General features: G+C 48.0%; 1 protein-coding gene across 5 annotated transcripts in view; it reads right to left on the bottom strand.

Annotated features, from left to right (window-relative positions):
* LOC143370483 (uncharacterized) overlaps positions 1-18,445 on the bottom strand; it is an 84,911-nt gene that overhangs the window by 3,279 nt on the left and 63,187 nt on the right. For 2 of the 5 annotated variants that reach the window (XM_076815666.1, XM_076815667.1), the window contains exon 2: positions 738-1,068. In XM_076815666.1, the coding sequence (XP_076671781.1) occupies positions 738-1,068 (331 nt within the window). Of the gene's footprint in view, positions 1-737; positions 1,069-3,871; positions 4,041-5,514; positions 5,885-10,193; positions 10,613-18,445 lie in introns of those variants that run through there. The other 3 variants (XM_076815669.1, XM_076815668.1, XM_076815665.1) reach the window with 3 other exon arrangements.

Genomic DNA, 18,445 nt, shown 5'->3' on the forward strand with positions numbered 1-18,445 from the left:
AGCGCAATATCTAAAAAGTTTATTCCTTCTCCTCGACTTATTTGCTTGTTACAAGTCGAAAAGGAAGAGTAACTTCTCTTCGTATCGCGCTTCATTTTCGAGAAGATCGACTTTGAAGCACCTCCGGAAGGCGAAGATACTCTACACTTTACAGCAACGGCGCGCTCTGGATTTTATCTTGGGGGGTGCCGAGTTGAACGGATACAAATATTCTTAATGCAAACTCAATAAAATTAATTAGCTGATTATAAAAAATTATTTAAAGAATAAAATTCAGCTTTCTTTGCTTTTTACGAAGCTCTTGTATTACTTCATCCCTTGTTAAATTAATCTCTCTTTTCCTTTTCGATTTGCCCCCAGGAAATCGCCAAAATTACCCTCACGTCATTTAAGAACGACCCCTATTCTTTGGGGGGTGCCAGGGCCCCTTTTCTTTGAGGGGTGCCACGGCTCCTTGCCCCCCCCCCCTGGGTGCGCTACAACTCTACAATCTACACAGAATCAACCCTTTCCCTGCACCTGACCTTAAATTTAATTTAGCCTCTCCAAGGTATATTACGCTGAAGCTGATTAGCCATGTAAAAAGAACCACACGGAAGTGTTAATATCACGGGTTACGGGTGGAGAAGTGAAACTTCGTCTTGTTTGCGAAACGTTTCAGCCAGCAGAGTAGTGGAAGGGTCGATGATTCCGGGTTCAGTAGGGTTTCTCGGATAAGCGAGACGCTATCGACGTACCTCTTCCTCGAGGACGTCTCGTCGTCCGTCACCCCGACGATGAGGTTGCCGGATACGTTGTTCTCTTTGGTGGAGTCGTTCAGATACGTGACCACCGGGAGACCGTAGTTCCTTGTCTTCTCGTCGCGATTCTCGCGCTGCAGCCGCCTGACGGCGTTGTTTATGAGCACTGATCGGCACAGGCTGGCCTCCGGGTCCTCGATCCTCCTCAGCTTGCCAGCGGAGATCTTCAGCAAACGGCGACGCTCCTCTCGCGCTCGATACTTGGCGGATATCATCGTGGGTCGGCTCCTACGTATCACGAGGTCCTCTTCCAATCTCATCTTAGCGTCTGAAGTACAACAGAGATAACAAAATTAGTCAACTTGGCTTGCATTTCATCAGCCAGTTCCATAGCGAAACCGTGCAACGTATTTATTACGCTTGGAAGCAGAAATTTGCTAAAGAGAAGTATATAAAATTCAGCGTAACTAAGTGCGCAGCGAGCGGTTACTTGTAATATTATCGGTAATGTAGAGCTGCGCATTCGAGGAATGATAAGACGTTGCGAGGCTACAGTGTTCCCCTCGACGACTAAATTGTTTTATTACTAGTTCAATGCGCCGCGAGACTGCACGTACGCTCTGTTTAAACCAGTTCTTAGTCCTTCGGTAATCGTCTCCGCGTAGTGCTCCAAAACGAGTAAAAATACTGACGTAACGGTATCGGTGAGAGTCGGTAAGACACGGCCGCGCGGAGCGCGGGCTAGCGGTACGCAAGTACGTATTTACGTGTTTACAGTGGTTGCGTGGCGGCGCGCTCCGATAATGGGCCAGATTCGCCGTGTTCTTTTCCGCTATTGTCGCGACTGACCCGAATACCCGCGCACACTTCCGTTGTCGCGCCGATGCTCGAGCCGGCTGACGCTCTCCGTGGCTCAAGCACTCGCTCGAAATCTTCGATCGGGGGAACAGGAACGAGGAGGGGGGTGTCGGAAGAGGCTCCGCATTTAAAATCAACCGACATTACGATTCCACTGAACTTTCGGAAAGTTACTCCTGTTGCCCAGAGGTTCTCCATTTAGCAGCCAGTGCCGAGTCCCTGGGAATTGCCCCGTCCGTATTCAATATTTGTAATGCGTAATTACAGCTACCAGTGTAGACTGTAGAGAATCGGGTATAGTTCTGAAGATTCGGTACGAAATACAACGATTTAGTACGTACGAGAAATTTTCCATTAACGAGGCAGTTGGAATGTAGTGCAGAGAAAGATACTGGAATATGTGGCAAATCTCCGGTTCACTGTGTGTCGTCAGATCGCTCGAATGCTTAACAAGAAAGTGATATTAAGAGTTTCGCAATGCCATCGGCTGTAATGGGAGCCAGAAAGAGGATAACGATCAGTCGCCTACATCGATGGCCAGCAGAGACTTCGGCCAGCATAATTCGCTTGCAACACTTCTTATCGGGCGACGATACCCCGCCCGCGCTGCAGCTCGATTGCATGGTTACCATGAGAATGCCGGGTAATGGATAGTTGCGAGCCGAGCAAACAACCGTTCGTGATCGCAGCGCGCCTCCCGTGACGGCGGCTTTCGTAAAATCCCGAACGAATTACTCGCTTCGTAACGTCCGAATCTGCTGCACCAACCGATGATGTACAGTTCGTTCCCGGTGAAGGCTGGCACAATCGGTACGTCACGCTTGGAGTCTGCTAGACCGGCAAGCCGTGCCATTCGGCGCTTGGTGGAATTAAAATACTCGTATTATCGATGAATTTCAAGCCAGCTAGATATCGAGCGGGTTCCTCGGCAAATCGACAAGATGTCGATGATCCTGCGGGGCGTCGAGCATGCGTGAACGATTAAGAGACTGCGTAACGTACTATTTATAGAGCGTGCACAGTTTTTGCAAGCACGGGAGCAACGGGATTCACGAACGCGACGAGCCCCGTCGCGTTTCTGTACGAAGGGAGCTCGAGGCACGCTGAATTAGCATAAAAATCAGCTAGTGTCACTCGCGACACCCACGGGCGAATGCAATGCATTCGGAATAACTTGCTAACCCATAAACCTATTATACTCGGATGTTTCAAGGCGTTGAGAGAAGTTTCTGTAAGAATGGGGTAAAACAGATACGTGCTATTTCCGGCGGTGGGAATCATTTTTCAAAATGTCACGCTCCGCCATTTTGGAGGCGGATGGGGCACCGTGATCAATTGAGCCGCTTCCTGTGTGTCGAGCCTCAACGTGAAAAAAGATCCTGCGTGTCGCACCCGAAGTTCGAAGTTTTAGAAATGAAGTATAGCTACTAAAACGCACTTCGCCTTAGACGATTCCATTGACGATTTTACAATTCTATTATCTTGCGTAACGGTTGTGCAGATGAAATGCAAATTGCGTAGAACTTAAAAGAATAAACTAAACGAGATATACTGAGAGTAAACAAATGAACTGGATCTGCGACTTAAAAAGGAGTTTAAAATAATTTTCTCGAACGTTAGTTTATTTCCCCAACCGAGTGGGCGGTCAAATATTCTTCCCACGAAATGACTCAGACGGCGTTTCTGTGGCTAATAATTAACATCTAGTGAGAAGACATGAATCTCGCTTGAAATTATTTCCGCGAATGACCGCCTGAGTCACACGCGCGCGGACAGAAATAATCCCGAAAATAAATTGTTCAATTAGCCGACAGATGGCACGGCTGACACCTTTATGCGCCAACAAGATGGCCGACCACACACATTAATCTCATGACGAAAGAATATATGTATTACGCATCCTGTGTCGCGTGACACTTGTTGCTAAACAATTTATCTGTTTCGTGCTACGTGTCGGTAAACTGAAACGTTTCGCTTTAACGTCGATAATTAAATCAAGTATAATTTCGCGACAAGTAAAGAGACAGAAAGGGAAATAAAGGGAATCGGTTGAATTGCATTCGAATGGCGCGTTTAAGTTCGCGCGGCTCGTAGAACGCGTATTTACTGTTATGGAAAAGGGACGATTGTCGCGGTAAGGTTATCCAATTTCGTTGCCACGGGAAATGGGGAAGAAGCATGGTGCACCGAGAGACGATTTTACGCTCCAAGTGCGCCTAAGCTAACTTTCTCCGCGGGGGAAAAAAAACCGCCATGGATACACGTTACCTAACCTGTAAAGTCTGCTTTGGAGTCGCTGACTCGTGTGCGTCGTCCTCTCCCCTCCCCTATCCGACGCTTTGCTTGCCCGCGCACGCATACACACAAGCTTTCCCGTTCCCTCGCGCATCGTGCCCCCTTCCGCGCGCTCCTCGCTACATACAACATTTTTATCCGGTACAGTTACTCGAGACAACGTACCTGTCGATACGATCGACATTATTTATGCAACACGGGCGAATCAAGTGGACGAAAAAAGATTAGCTTGCCGGAGGGAAAAAGTAAACAGAAAATTGAAACGCGCCTCGTATTAACACCGCGCACGGGTTTTGTTACAATTTAAGTCGCGCAGCTGAGACTTCCATTATCGCCGATCACGATAAAGATAACTCTAGAGTGCTCTCGAGGAACACGCGATAATCCCCGGGGCCCCTAATCGCGCTGGATGCAACCTAATTCGAAGGGGCCGTTTTAAAAAACTATACGTCACTTCGATACCGTTACATCTAATATTATATCAGGCACCGTAGCGCGCAGCAAGTGTTTGGCAATTAAACGAAGCTATGACCTCGACCGAAATTAGATCCATTTAAACGCGTCATTTCAAAACACAGATATACCTAACCCTTTGAGAATCGTGCTGCTCACTTCTGGACGAGACAGTTCTCAAAATCCTGTCGCGCATCTTTTTCCTCAATTCTTTCCTATCCGGCGTTAGTGTTTAGTAAAGCTAGTTCGCGCTGCTCGGATGATCAATGGAACGGTGCGCGGTGGATCTTTTTTATCGACGCCAATCGATATCGGCTGGAGGCAAAGGCGTGAAGTAAGGTTAGTAAGGGAAGAGAATAAAATTGAGAGAAGTAAGAGGAGGCATCGAGGAGTCAACTATAATCGAACCGTACAAAGTAGAAAGCGGTCGGTGCATGGGGGGACGGGCCAGGTCAGACCGTTCGTTCCCTGCAGGGGCCTTGAAAGGAATGCGCGGATAAAAAGAAATCGGCGAGCACTTTTACACGCTTATAAATAAATACGGCCGGTGAACCGGGTGCGCTCGCACACAGCGACAGCGCTGTTCCCCTATCGCGCTCGACTACCGATGCTTATCTCCCGTTTCGGCTCGTTTACGCGCATTGTCAGATCATCGATGTTGATTGTATTTGCCTGCCCGCAATTTCGCACGATTTTTAGAAGCGCTTTTAAGCCGGACACATCGCAAAGTATCATCCACCAGGCGCGATTCCGGCGTGGAAATAAAAATCGGACGGCGATACCCGCGGTAATTAATAGGGCCACTAAATTTCAGCCTGCCTATTTTACCGACCGTGCTGAAATCGGTGCTTTATTGGGTTTTTCCCATGCCCGTAGGTAATTCAGTGCATGTGCCGTTTTCATTAAACGCCGCTAAACGTATCTATAATTGAAACGAGACTGGCTTGCAAATTACACCGGTTCTGTGTCATTTTTTTTTTTTTCAATATGCAAATTCCGAGTTTACTGGCGTACAAGTGCAGCGAGTTACACTTGTCGCGAGTACACACCACCGCGAAACTTCTGTACAGCATTAAACGAAGGCGGCGGAGTTACGAGCCGCGATCTTCGCGAAAAGGGAAAGCGACAACACTATTCGAACATTGCGAGACGACAGTTTGGAACTCACTTTCGAGCTATGCAAAATCGTCGGCCGAGCCGGTTGCTACACTTTCCACATTCCCTCGTGACCGGTGAAAACAGCCAGAGACAAGGATCCGAGGTAGCGGTAACTCCGACTACGCAACTGTTCACAAGTGCACACACTCAATGAACAAGGGGAGGCATGGAGAAGAGGCGTACTGCCGTGGAAATTGCGACGGAGGAGCGTGAGGCGTGCAGCGTGCACTGGTCGCGTAGGAACTGGCGATCCGCCGTGAGACGTAAGTAGTCGGTAGTCGGTGTCTCGGGCTGATCTGTGCGTCACGCGTAATCGCGACGTACGCGTACGGCCGTACGACGACAGCCCGACGACAACAAAAGTGTTATCGGGCGTCGCGTGACGTCACGGCCGGCCGTGTGTGTGTGTGAGTGTGTACTACTGCGCGCTGGCGCATGCGTGTTCGCGTTTACCTCGTCCCACCGAGGCGCGCGGCAGGTTACGCGCCCGCACACATTTAACCAGCCGTTTATTCTGTGCTAGTCGCGCGCGAGCACGTTTAGCGATCAAGCCTGGCCCGACACTGATGAATACGCTATCACTTTCTCCTTTAGCGTCGGGGAAGATACGGCAATCATTTGCAAACGACTGATTATTACTTGAACCGTATATATATAGTAAAGATTCTCGTTGAATATTATTATTACGTTTACTCTTTTTATTTTTGCAAATTGAACTTCCTCCAAATTCTAATGGTTTGTTACCAACGGAAGCGGATTTTCAACGCTGTATTTATAAATACAGCGCCACTAACAATTTCATCCAATTGAAGATGTCGTTTCGTGTTCGTTGGAGCGCATCGCTGGCACTTAGGCGTTCGGATAGACGGCGCGATAAGGGAACAGGTATCGCGGCGCGCGTGTATGCATAAACATGCACGCGGTGAACTCCGGGTAAGGATTCCTCGGAGCTCGTTAATTGCGCCAACGCGAGTACTTTTACTCGGCTCGAATAATGAAACAGGCGAGTTTCTTTTTCGTGGCGCACGGCCGTGCCCGCCCGCCCGCCCTCTCCTCGCGGCGCTTTGAATTTCATCCCAATTAATGCGCTTCTTTTAATCGGGCTTTGTGCTTGTTATCTCTGTCGCGCGCGCGTTCGCGCCGATAACGTCCGCAGGGAGAAAGATATCGATTGGGGGGAAGACAGATGCAATGGATTTCACCGTGCCACAATAATAGTAATTTCGAGCGGGTTAAATAACATCCGAGGCACCAGCCAGTTGGAGATTTTCTCTTCGCTTCGCGACTCCGGAGGCAGTAATGCGCGCCGAGGAAGCGTGTACCAAGATATTCTTTGCGAACAGAGATATATTCTCCAGATAACGTTCCCGGGAGACAAAGATTCTTTAAGATCCAAGCTGATAGAGTCCCCGGCGCTCGTGCGAGGCTCGCTTCCATGAAGGACGCCGCGCGGCGGTACCGTTTTCCACAGCACCGTTATAACTTTTCCGTTTTCACCGGCTGCTTCTCGCGCCACCCCTTTTTAATCTCCAGCGCGACGCTGATTTTCGAGGAAGTTAGTCGGATACCGCGAACCGTGTCGCGAGAAAGTACGATTGTAAATTCACGGCAGCGATAACGAGGCGGTATTGAGAGAAGGATCATTCGACCGGTTTCAATCTTGTTTTTAAAGGACCGTGAATAATTCGTTCCGTGAAAAACAAATGTAAACAGTGGGGGCCAAATTATTTTCTACGAGCAGTGGCGGATTTAACGAGAGGGGCCGACGAGCAATTCTTTTCTGGCAAGGGGAGATCCCGAACCCGAAAATTCAAAAAATTCTGAAACTTTGTCAGTATGTAGGGCATTTCCTCCTGATTACAACGCAATTTTTGTTTGCTGCCCAGATTCACTCGAAGGGGGTGAAATTAACCCTTGAAAATTCGGCTATTTTCCGATTTTATTTTGTAACTCGTAATCTGTAAGAGATAGAAAGAAAGATTCAAGACAAAAGTTACTTCTTTTAATTAGATCTATCATCTGGTAAAAAATTATTTTATAATTCGCAAGTTATCACACAAAATTGGAAAATAACCGAATTTTCAGGGGTCGATTACACCCCATCAGAGTGAATTTGGGCAGCAAACAAAAATTGCGTGGTAATCAGGAGGAAATTCCCTACATATTCACAAAGGTTCAGAATTTTTTAAATTTCCGGGTTCGGGATGTTCCCTTGCGAGCCCCATCTTCCAAAGAAAATTTTATCATTTTATCCAAACACTATTTTTTTTCTATTTCCCATAATTTTCATACCACACGCGCGTATATCTATTTGTAATTCTGTTGTGTATACAGAGCGTAAAACCTAAGTAAAATCGATCCCGAGGGCACGCGGGTTTTTCGTAATCGCAACCCTCCCCACTATTAACCGATTCCTTTCGAGTTTCTGCGTTTCGAAGCGTGCATTGCCGTTGAAAATGTACGGAGCAATCGTTAAATAGGCCGTGACCATTCGGTCGACTTTCTCCCGTGGCCGCAACGAGCGAAGACATTGATGGGAAAAAGAATCGCTCGCATTTAGAGTGGCTTTGTCTCGGCGAGGTAACCGTTACCGAGTATCGCGGGTCATCGCGACAATGCCACGAAAGAAACATCTCGTCTCGGCGTAGCGCGACGCGAAAATACGTCCCCGATTCCTCGATTCAGCGCGATATACTTCTTAAAATAGACTGTAAAGGAAACTGCTTTTGTCTCCGATTCATGGCCACTCGAACGGCTGCCGCTTTCGCGTGGCATTGTTATGAAACTTAATATTCCCCGAGCCGTCCGCTAACCGGGGAGCATTTTACAACATGTAAATACCAGAATAAATATTTTATGTAGAAGTGCCTGGAAGCAATTGTTCGCCTCCCCGTTGCCTGTGCCCCGTAATACCCCTCTCGAGTGAACGGACACAATTTAAACAGATTGTCTTAAGATGAGTGTTTCTTTCCTCGAGTAATTTATCGTGAAAGTAAGTCTCTAAGCCGGGCGACCAATTATGCTGTTGCAGGAAGACCCACTTTCTAGCGAACTGTACCAAGGACTTGTGCCGCGACACCGAGGGGGGCGGGGGGGGAGGGGGGGGAGGGAGGAAGACGCCACGCGTCGATATACCGTTGATAATGGTGAAATTGATTTAAGGGGTCCATCGAGAAGAAGGGGAACGTGTAACGCGAGATTATGATTATTACGTATCGCCAGGCGCAGCGCGGCGAACCGTGTCTTACGTAAAATCAAATCGACCCGATGACGCACTTGCTAAGTTTATGAGCCGTAAGCGGCGATTAAACGACCTTGCTTTTTCACCACTCTGCATTACCCACCGCGCGGCATGATTTACACGAAAATTCTCGCCGATACGATTAATAAACCGCAGGGAACCGCGAAACGTCCCAAGAATGCGTCCGTTCCGCAGCTAATTATCCACGCTCGGCGCTTTCATATATATTTTGATTCAAAAAACAGCGTCAACGATGGAGCAAGAGCTGCGAGGAGTGGGGGCGCGTTTGAAAAACATAACGCAAGCCACGCAACAGGTTGAAAAATTCCGCGAAATTTCTGCCAATTTTTTTATACGCGCGGCATAGATAGGCATAGCCTCTAAAAAAAACGGCTGAGTAACGCGGAGCGCGAGAACACGGTAGAAGAATGTCGCCCCTCACTTTCTCCGAATCCGGTGATTTCACGTATAACGCACGCCCTAGGACTCGACGAGCGCGAGCGAACGAATCGAGAGGCAGAATACGCTCCGTGCTCCCTCCCTAATCGATGACCTCCCTCCTCCGCCGTTCTCTCTGTTATTACTCCAACGGATTGTACACAGATATCGTATTATCAATGGCAGGCAGATCGTCCCGAGCCCCGCTGAATTAAAAAAGAATTCATTAGCGATTGTTCTCGTCGATAGCCGTTTTAAAAACTCTCCGCCAAATCGGGCGCACGGAAACTGTGGAACCGATCCAACGTCAACCATTTTACGTCCAGGAAAGAAAAAAAGCACAATAATGGGACAACAGTTTCTCTAGTAGCGCTCAGCATTGTGCAAATCACGGAATTCTGTGCGAGACGATATTTGTATAACAACAGGTTCTGAAAAACTATTATGCAAGCCACAAAGGAGGCATTGCGACAGCTATTGCACGCGTCTATTGCGACATCGTTCCACGAGCGCGGTTCGCGTCGCGTGCCTCGGTCTCTGCCCTACGAGATGTATTCCCCAAAACATATACCGAATCCGGGGGAACTGATTCCTCCAGGATAAACGAATCGAACGAATGTAATATAATCCCTCTGCGAGCCGTCGTTTTTCAGGAAATTGGCTTTGAAGTTTGTGCTGGCAGAAGCCCGCGTGTACTACGGATTTTCAAACTGAATTATCTCGGGAGCGAGGGACTCGTAGGAGGAAGTTTTATTCGGGACGTACGCGCGTACGCGGTACCTGTTTCGGGGCACTCTGTGTGCGTGTACATTGGCGCGGATCTTTAACCTAACCTAAGCTAGCCGGGGACGAGCCTCGCATTTCTTGTCCGTCGAATGGCTCGCGCGGCCGGATCGCCGAGCCTCGCTTGGAACGCGGTAAACGCGCAGGAGAGTCGTGCCCGCGCGGCGCAATATTCCGGCGGCCTCGGATTTCACGTAGTAGGGAACATTGACGACCGGTAAGCTTACTTTGTTGCCCGCAGCCTGCCGCGCGTCGTAAAGCCACATCAATACACGGCAATCACGCTAAGAGCAGATGTTATCCCCGCCAGAGCCGTCCACCCTGCCTCGCCACTTCTCTCGACTTCGAGCCGCGGAGAGATCGGTCGGTAAGCGGGTGGGGATGAGTCGGCTCGTGTCGACGATCCTCGTGGCTTCCCCCACCGGCCGGCGCCAGTACCCGCTACGAAATAATCAGGATCGTGCCCGCGACTTGTATCTTTCGCGCACGCAATTTCTTTATCGATGCAATCGATATTATCGACCGTCACGGAAATCGGAGACGCTTGTACTCGGAAAGTAATCTCGGGAGGCTTCTAATGCCACTTATCCGTTGATTACGATGAAGCTATCGAGTGAGAATACAGACAGAAGGTTTGAAATTTACTGGAACACTGTCTCCTCAATAATTCAGCGACTCGCAACGATGAAAATATTCGGAAGCTTATGAAGAAGCTTTTCCTTAACCCTCGGAATACGAATGGTGGATATGGTGGCGTAAGACGAATATGCAAGGTCAGTTTGACCCATAACATTTCTATGGTAAACGGGTTTCACGAAAAAATTGAATATGAAATGAATTAATCCCACATAAATAGGTAATAAAAAAATACATAAAAAAAATATTCACGTACATTTGATATATAAAATAGGTGTATCTCCTGTATGATTTTTACAAATAATGTTACTGCAATTTAGGCATTTAATAAATACACTGTGAAACATGACGATTTTAAGGATATAAGTGTTGGTAACACCGTACGAAGAGAATGTGACTGCTGTTAGTACGAGTATGACGAATTTTTTCACTTGCTCCTCACACGCGCCACGAGCTACTGTAAGTGCAGCGCGGCGATTCAACGTGGCTGTCGTCGGTGCATCGAGAGGGGTACGGCCCTGACACGTGTCTCGTGCCGGAGTACGATAGTATGCACCTACGTGCCGAGTGATAGTCGCGCGCTGCATGTGTGCGTGTTCCGGGGACGTGGAGGGGGAAGGTGGTCCAGGGTGGGGGAGCGGAGCGTATCGATAGAGGGTGAGGCGGCCGTAGTGTCGGTGTAGGTAGACGCGTGACGTCACACGTTCCACCAGCTGGTCGGGAGGCGACGCGCCACTCTCCTTGTTGCCATGCCCGTGTTTTTGCCGCGATAGCGCCCGGGGAGGGGGGTCAGCGCGCACTTGCGGGACCTACGAACCTTTCGGGGCCCGAGTCGTTGGGGTTCAAAGGTGCGCCTGCATTCTGGAGCGGCTTCCACGCACTCAAATCGATTACGACCACGCGAAATCATCGAACAGAAATATCATACTGCCAGGAAATAGTAAACAATCTCTTAATTAATTTTCTGCGCTACCCAGAGTGGTCTACGAAGCGTACTGTTATTTACTTCAGCTAAAGTTTTAACGGCATTGTTAGTTGAATCATGATAGACGAAAACGATGAGAATCGTTGTCGTTCTAAAGATTACTCCCGACACGGTCATTCTCTATTTCTAGCAGAGTCCTCGCTGATGCGTCAGAGCTGCCCATCTGGTTCGCTTATTCTCGATCGTGGTCGTTATAATCTCAAGGGTCGCGGCTTCCGAGCATTACGCATCATTCCCGACAATATTAACATTATTCTGCAGGCATTTGGCGTTTGGGAAACAACCTATGGCGCGATATTGGCAAATAGATGGCGCCTCATCAAGTCTGGGTTATATAGAGTGCGAAAGGGAGTCCCCTTGGAGAATCGACTTTGGGTGAATCGGTTAAGGCGGCTGACCAGCACGCAGTGGATCCGAAGATCGCAGGTTCGAGTCCCATCACCCGTGAGTTTCATTTTTTCAGTCTCCTACATTCCTAAGAATAATACAACGATGTTTGGTATATATACATATTGGAAAACATCCCTCCGAATTAACTTCTCTCAGGGACGTTATTTGGATTTTCGTGCGACCGTGCTTAGCCCCTTGAACGCCGAACCCAAGGAAACAGAAAACCCCACACCTGGCAGAGAGAGACATAGACATTCGATCCTGCCGCTCACCGCTGGAGACAAGCATCATTTTCGATCGGCACGAATCGATTCGATTCCTTGGACCCGCGCCCCTGGTCACAACAGTGCTTCCCAATCTCTCGTTCCGTCTGACCCTTAGCCTCGCTCAGGCACTGCATTTAGAAAAATTGGAATAGGAAAAAGGTTAACCCTGAGACCGGGAGGAGGGAGGGTTCACGACCCGGCAGCGGTTCGTCGTTAATGAGTTAAAAACAGCCCGCGGAAAGGGTGGTGACCCGTTTCCCGGCAGATTGGCGGCATCAAACGTTTCGAAGGCACCGGATGACATTAATGACGTTAACGCGGCCTAGGATTTCCCTGAAGGCGCGCGTCGCGTATATAAGCGTGACGTAATGCAGGCATTAGTAATTATTGCGGCATAATGCCTGTGTATGACGCGCACGCGTCAGCGGCGTCGGCATTTATGTCCACGGCGATGGAAGGAAACGCGTGCCTAAGGGAATTCATAAATCCGAGCGCAAAGCAACAACAGGCCTCAGCCCAGCCACCACCCCGGAGGGCTGAATGCACACTCTTCGAGGCACCTTTGGATTTCTGGCATTGTGAGCGATGCTTTGCATTCTAAGGATGTCACACGGCTGGGTGATCTCCCGGCTCGGATCGCGTCAATAGCTTCCGCGCGTTACTTGTTTTCGCAACGCGAGGGCGGGCAATGCTTAGCGCGTTATCACGCCCACGAAAACAAACATTACGAAACGGATCGGCGTCGCGAGAAATAATGGAAGCGAGAGAGGAGGTCCGTTTTATTTCTCCGCCGTTTCCCTCGAGCACGGGAACTGGTCGGGGCTTTCGTTGGAGGTTTCGTTATCGCCTCGACGCGCTAATTCGAATTTGTAACTGCACGGCAGGCCCGCGTTACGGCGGCCACGATTATTTCACGGAAAGTTCGAGTGTGATTAATCGGTTGATTAGCACACCGTGGCTGCATGCAACAATCGTCCTATTGCGTGACGACGCGTGCGCTCGCGGAAGGTCAGTGACAGAAAAACGAGATCACAGTTTGTCGGGAGCGTAGCCCTCTCCCCTCTCCACAGTCATCGTCCTCCCGAAATTTCGCCTGGCGTGGCGCCGGCGGGGCCACCTGCCGGCGCGCCGCGCAACTGCGCCCGGCTCGAAACTCATTCTAGGAGTGAACGAACCGATGCGCGTACGCACGGTGCCTCTATCGCACGCGTATCCGTTGTAAAGGTGCGTTTAGCTGACGGGGCTGTTAACCCTTTCGCCAGCCGGATTTAATTCGGAGCCGCTGCTCGCGTCGCGATACATCTTTCGCCGATAAAATTCTCCTTAACCAGGCGGCCACGACCTCGGAGCGATGCAACTATGCCTCCACCCCCCCTCCTCATTTTGCGTAACAGATGCCGCTACTTTTTTCTTATGGAAAATGGCCAGCTGATTCCGAGAATGAGGTCTAAAAAATTTTCTATCGATGCGTTTTCGAGATATCGATAGGAGAACTTCTTACCTGCCTGTCAAAAAGGTGATCCCACATAATTGCAGATATCTCGTGATGCGAATAACCGATATGGTCGGGAATTATCTCAAATTAAAGATAATTGAATCACCAACAAATCTACCTGACAAAATTTTCAAATCGGTTCAGTAGTTCGGGTGAATTCGATGAAAATATGTGAAAAGTCATTTTTTCGACCGAAATTGACATCGACAATTCATTTAATCATCTGGGAAAAATCGAAATCACAGAAATAGGCCCAGTTTCTCATTTTTTACGTTGAGTCTGCACTTTTGCGAACAGAACAAGGCACTGCTGAAGAAAATCTATGGATAAATAGCGAACCTAGAGACAATTGTGTGAAAACGCTAACATTTAAAATTTTCTCGGTTTTTGTGTTATTTCAATTTTAATTCGTTCTCTGCATTTTTTCAAGTATTTTATTAACATACAGTGTGTTTTAGAAGTAATTCTGGCTCTTTTTGACAGGCAGTTAAAAAGTTCTCCTATCGATATCTCGAAAACGCATCCATAGAAAAATTTGTACACCTCATTTTCGAAATCAGCGGGAATTCACTTTCCATGAGAAAAAAATAGTGGCATCTGTTGCGCAAACATTATTTTTTATTTTCTAAACTAGTGTTATCAGCGAGAGTTCGTAAAAATTCGCGCTACGAGCGAAGAGAAATCGAGAAGTAAACGACGGTTCCAGCTAAAGCACACGGAAAGATTAAGTCACTGTGGTCGGTCTTTAATAAACTTTGTCACGCACCGAGGTGACCACGAACGCTTGCGACACTATCTCTGCCTACCGTGCGACTTGAAAACGGAACGTTTCTTTTCTTCAATTTAGTTTACACGATTTAAATGACGAAATGCATTCATTAAATATAACTCCTAAATATGCATCCTCTAGTTGGATATCGTACGAATTATACAAAGAAAATTGGGCAATGGGGGGGGGGGGGGGGTTCGGCTCGATTTGCATAAAACAAAGATACGCGACGCGGCACGTGTGCAACGTCGTCTCCTCGCGTTGCGATTCAATCCGCCTCGCCACCGATTACACGGCCACACGTCGAAGCAAGCTAAACGCGCCTTAATAACGCGTCCACGACTCGCTCTATTTTCGTCCACGGATTCACCATAGAATGAGATCAGTGCGCTAAATTTACAACGGGTCCCTCTCTTTACCCGCTGGAATGTTATCCTCTCGGTTGCGCTATGCTCGCTGGATCTTGCGCGGCTCCTCGTCGTTAAATAGACTGGTTTTAAATCGCCTCGGGAACGGGGGGGAACGGCCATAGGCGTCGAATTAACGATACTTTAATCGTCCACTCGGCTAAATCCGATGCATATTGTTTTCGATCCCGCTTTGTCCTCGAAAATTATAACGAACGCGCGTGTCACGGGGAAAACACGCTCGGCTGCCAACGACGTATTTGTTAAAACACTCGCGGCGCAACAGTGGCGTTTCGACTTCATCGAGAGTCTCGATATCGATTTCGCACGACAAAGGTCGCGCCGGCAGCGAGCGATTTTCTATCCGACTCCACGCGATCGAATTATCTTGCAGCTTCGGCTGTGACCTCTGAAAAACATCGCCCCTGCTTTGCGGCGTCTCGTGTGACCGGATGTGCCCCGCACCGACCTCTACCAATTACCAATCGAACTCCATAAGAAACGAGGCATCGGTATCCCGGCCAGTTACCTCGCAAGTGGCCGATTTAAGGGTCGATGGATGTCTAAACGCAGAAAAGTACGCGTTGCCTCGACCGTTTTTTTTTTAAGTGCACACAAACACCGAGCCACCCCGAGAAAAAAAGTGGAGACTCGCGTGTACACGCGAGCGTGTTTACCGGTGGCCGTAAAAAGACGATGCTCGGGCAGCGTGCGTTAAACACGCGCACGTGCGCTGCTCTAACGAATTCAGTGTGCGTGCGTGTCGGGCGAGCGTGTATCGCGGGGGGAGGAGGGGGGGGGGGGGAGCGTGGCGCGGACGAGCCTCGGTTAACCGCGCTTACAAAAACAAGAACCTAGAGGATGTTGTTTCTATTCTTCCGAGCGGGGCCTACGCCCGACGGTTCTTCGCGAAGAACAGCCGAGTCACATTGTCCCGCCCGAGCTGGGATTGAATTCGTAACGACTTTCCAGGAAACCGATGAAAAGGCGGGTACCATAAGTACATCGATGACTAAACGTAGAAAGCGATAGTCACTTTTTGAAGATCGCCAGGGGCCGTATTCATGCGCGTGGAGTAATCGACTCGTCGCGGCGAAAAAGAATAAACGCTTCCCGTCCCCGGCCCACCACCCCGCGCGCGACAGGTTTGTAGCGAGTCGTGCGTGCGCGTGTGCGTCGCTTCGAAGTAACTGAACGTATTGTATTGCAGCGCGAGTAAGAAAGAAAGAAACTAGCTGGCGGAGAATTCTTTTCGGGACGGAGAGCGACTATTCTGGGAACATTAACGCGTAAAGATTGAACTTTAGATTCAATCTACCTTCCGTCTATCGGAACGAATAGGGAAAGCAGGCCAGTAGATGGACGGTTTAGCGGATTCCGATGTTTACGTCAAGGTGTTTCTTAGAAATATCTGTTGCATTAAAGAAAAATCAAAAGCTTCGCACGTAAAAATGTATAAATTTAAAGAAAAGGATTACTGTAAGTAAAAAAATTAATGTAAAATTAAGCATAAAATGATGAAAATTCTACTCATAGCCCGTACCACCAGTAGATGGACTGTAGGGCTAGTAAATGGACAGTTTAGAACCAATAGATGGACGGATGTCTGGTTAGACGTATAAAAGGCTTATTAGCTATAGTAGTGACCTAGATTAAGGCATTTTTTGTTAAGAGATAGTTTATTTCATCAAAATTAAAATCATGTGCAGTCTTCATTGTCCGAAAACTGTGCAACAGGTTATGGCTCCATAGTGCAAATAAAGTGAGGTTATATCTATCCTAAAGTGATCAGACGTCCTGGATCGTGTAGGACTGTCCCGATTTGACATGTAACCGTTTTAATATTTTCGTAGTGTCACAAAGTAATAATATATATCCATATAGTTATTTTTGATATTCTATAATCTATGTATTTAATTTTTTGTTATAAAAAAAGTGTTTTTAATTTTGCTTTAAATAAGGTACCTACATACAAGTAAATGTGTAAACTTTTTGATTATTAAAAGAAAAACGGCTTCAAAAGGTTCAATTCTATTCTGTCCATCTACTGGGGTTAGGTTAGAAAATCCATACCAGTACATGGACAGTCATTTTTATAGGTTCTATCGTTTTCTTTTTCTTTGTTTACGCGTTTATTTATAAACTGTTAATATTTCAATACAATCATCTATTGCATATCTCTTTACAATACGTCCAAACACGTTTTTTATGAACTTGAATGCACAAATACGCTGAGCAATGGCTACTAAGAATCGAGCGACTAGCGCATACAAAAAAAAATCAATAAATATATTAATGTTTTATAAAACAACAAACGTTTTTTCTACAAAATAAAAAAAAACAATAATTCAGATTAAAACTCTAGTTCTTTCAATATTTTCGTCCATCTACTGGCCTGCTTACCCTAATAGTAACGTTTTTATACAGGTCTCGCGGGTCTCTGGCTAGCAGGAGTAGCCCGTAGGCACAGGTTCTGGGTTTGAAACGCGACTTCAATGGAACACGGTATCGCGCGAGCCACCGCGGAGGGAAAGTTCAGACAATATTTCGAGAATATCATTTCACGCGCGGGCGAAACGGCCGCTTCCAAACGATCGTTTCGGTCGATCGGCTGCGCCTGGATAGCGTGTACTTTCGGTGAATGTAATATCCCGCGGATCGGACCCCTGAATTAACCGATATCCCACTCCGCTTGTAACTTACATTTGCAAATTAAAATTCGCCCGCGCTTTCAAAGGGGCTCGATTAATCGTGACAATTTATTCGAGACAGCGCGCGCCACGGTACCGAAATTGAAATTGCTCGATACTCCGCTTAAAAGGAACACGAAAAACAAAAAATTGAAATTTATGAAAATTTATGAAAATTGATTAAACGACGTCTCGTTAAGGAAGTGGGTGAAATTGCTCAACTGTCGCCGCGCGTCTACTCCGCACTTTCTCGATCTTTAAAAGGGTTAAGACTGTATTCCTTTCGCATAGAGACGGGCCAGCGGAATGGTCGTAGCATTGCAACAGTCGCCGAATCTCGAGGAAGCCATCCGACGATGGCGCCGTGCCAACTAATCCATCCCTTGGCGATCTTTATTCAAAAAGGTCAGAAACAATGACGGTAAACGTTTCATTCGATCGTGACGAATATACACGGGTTTTCCACCTCGCTGTTTCCCCGCCATTCACCTGCTGCCGGCTGTTAATTAAATTCTCAAAACCGGGGGGGCCGCGTGGAAATACGAAATCGAGCGCGGCGACTTGGACAGCGACCAAGGTGGCATTCTACGGCACTGCGCGCCGTTATTATGTAATACGGGGTAATGCCGATGGCTGCGAAGAATAATTAACAAAAGGAGCGCGTGCTATCGCCCGGTACAGTTATTACGAAGCCATTAAGCCTGACGCTGGAGTCCCGCGCGAGCTGCTCGCCGCTCTGAGGCACGTTCTCCGCGCGACCCGCGCATCCCCCTCGAAAATTCAGCGAACAAAAGGCGTGGCGCGCGCGTTCGATAAAACACGCAAGAACGTTCCTACGCGT

The sequence above is a fragment of the Andrena cerasifolii genome, chromosome 6, assembly GCF_050908995.1.
Source record: "Andrena cerasifolii isolate SP2316 chromosome 6, iyAndCera1_principal, whole genome shotgun sequence".
NCBI lineage: Eukaryota > Metazoa > Arthropoda > Insecta > Hymenoptera > Andrenidae > Andrena > Andrena cerasifolii.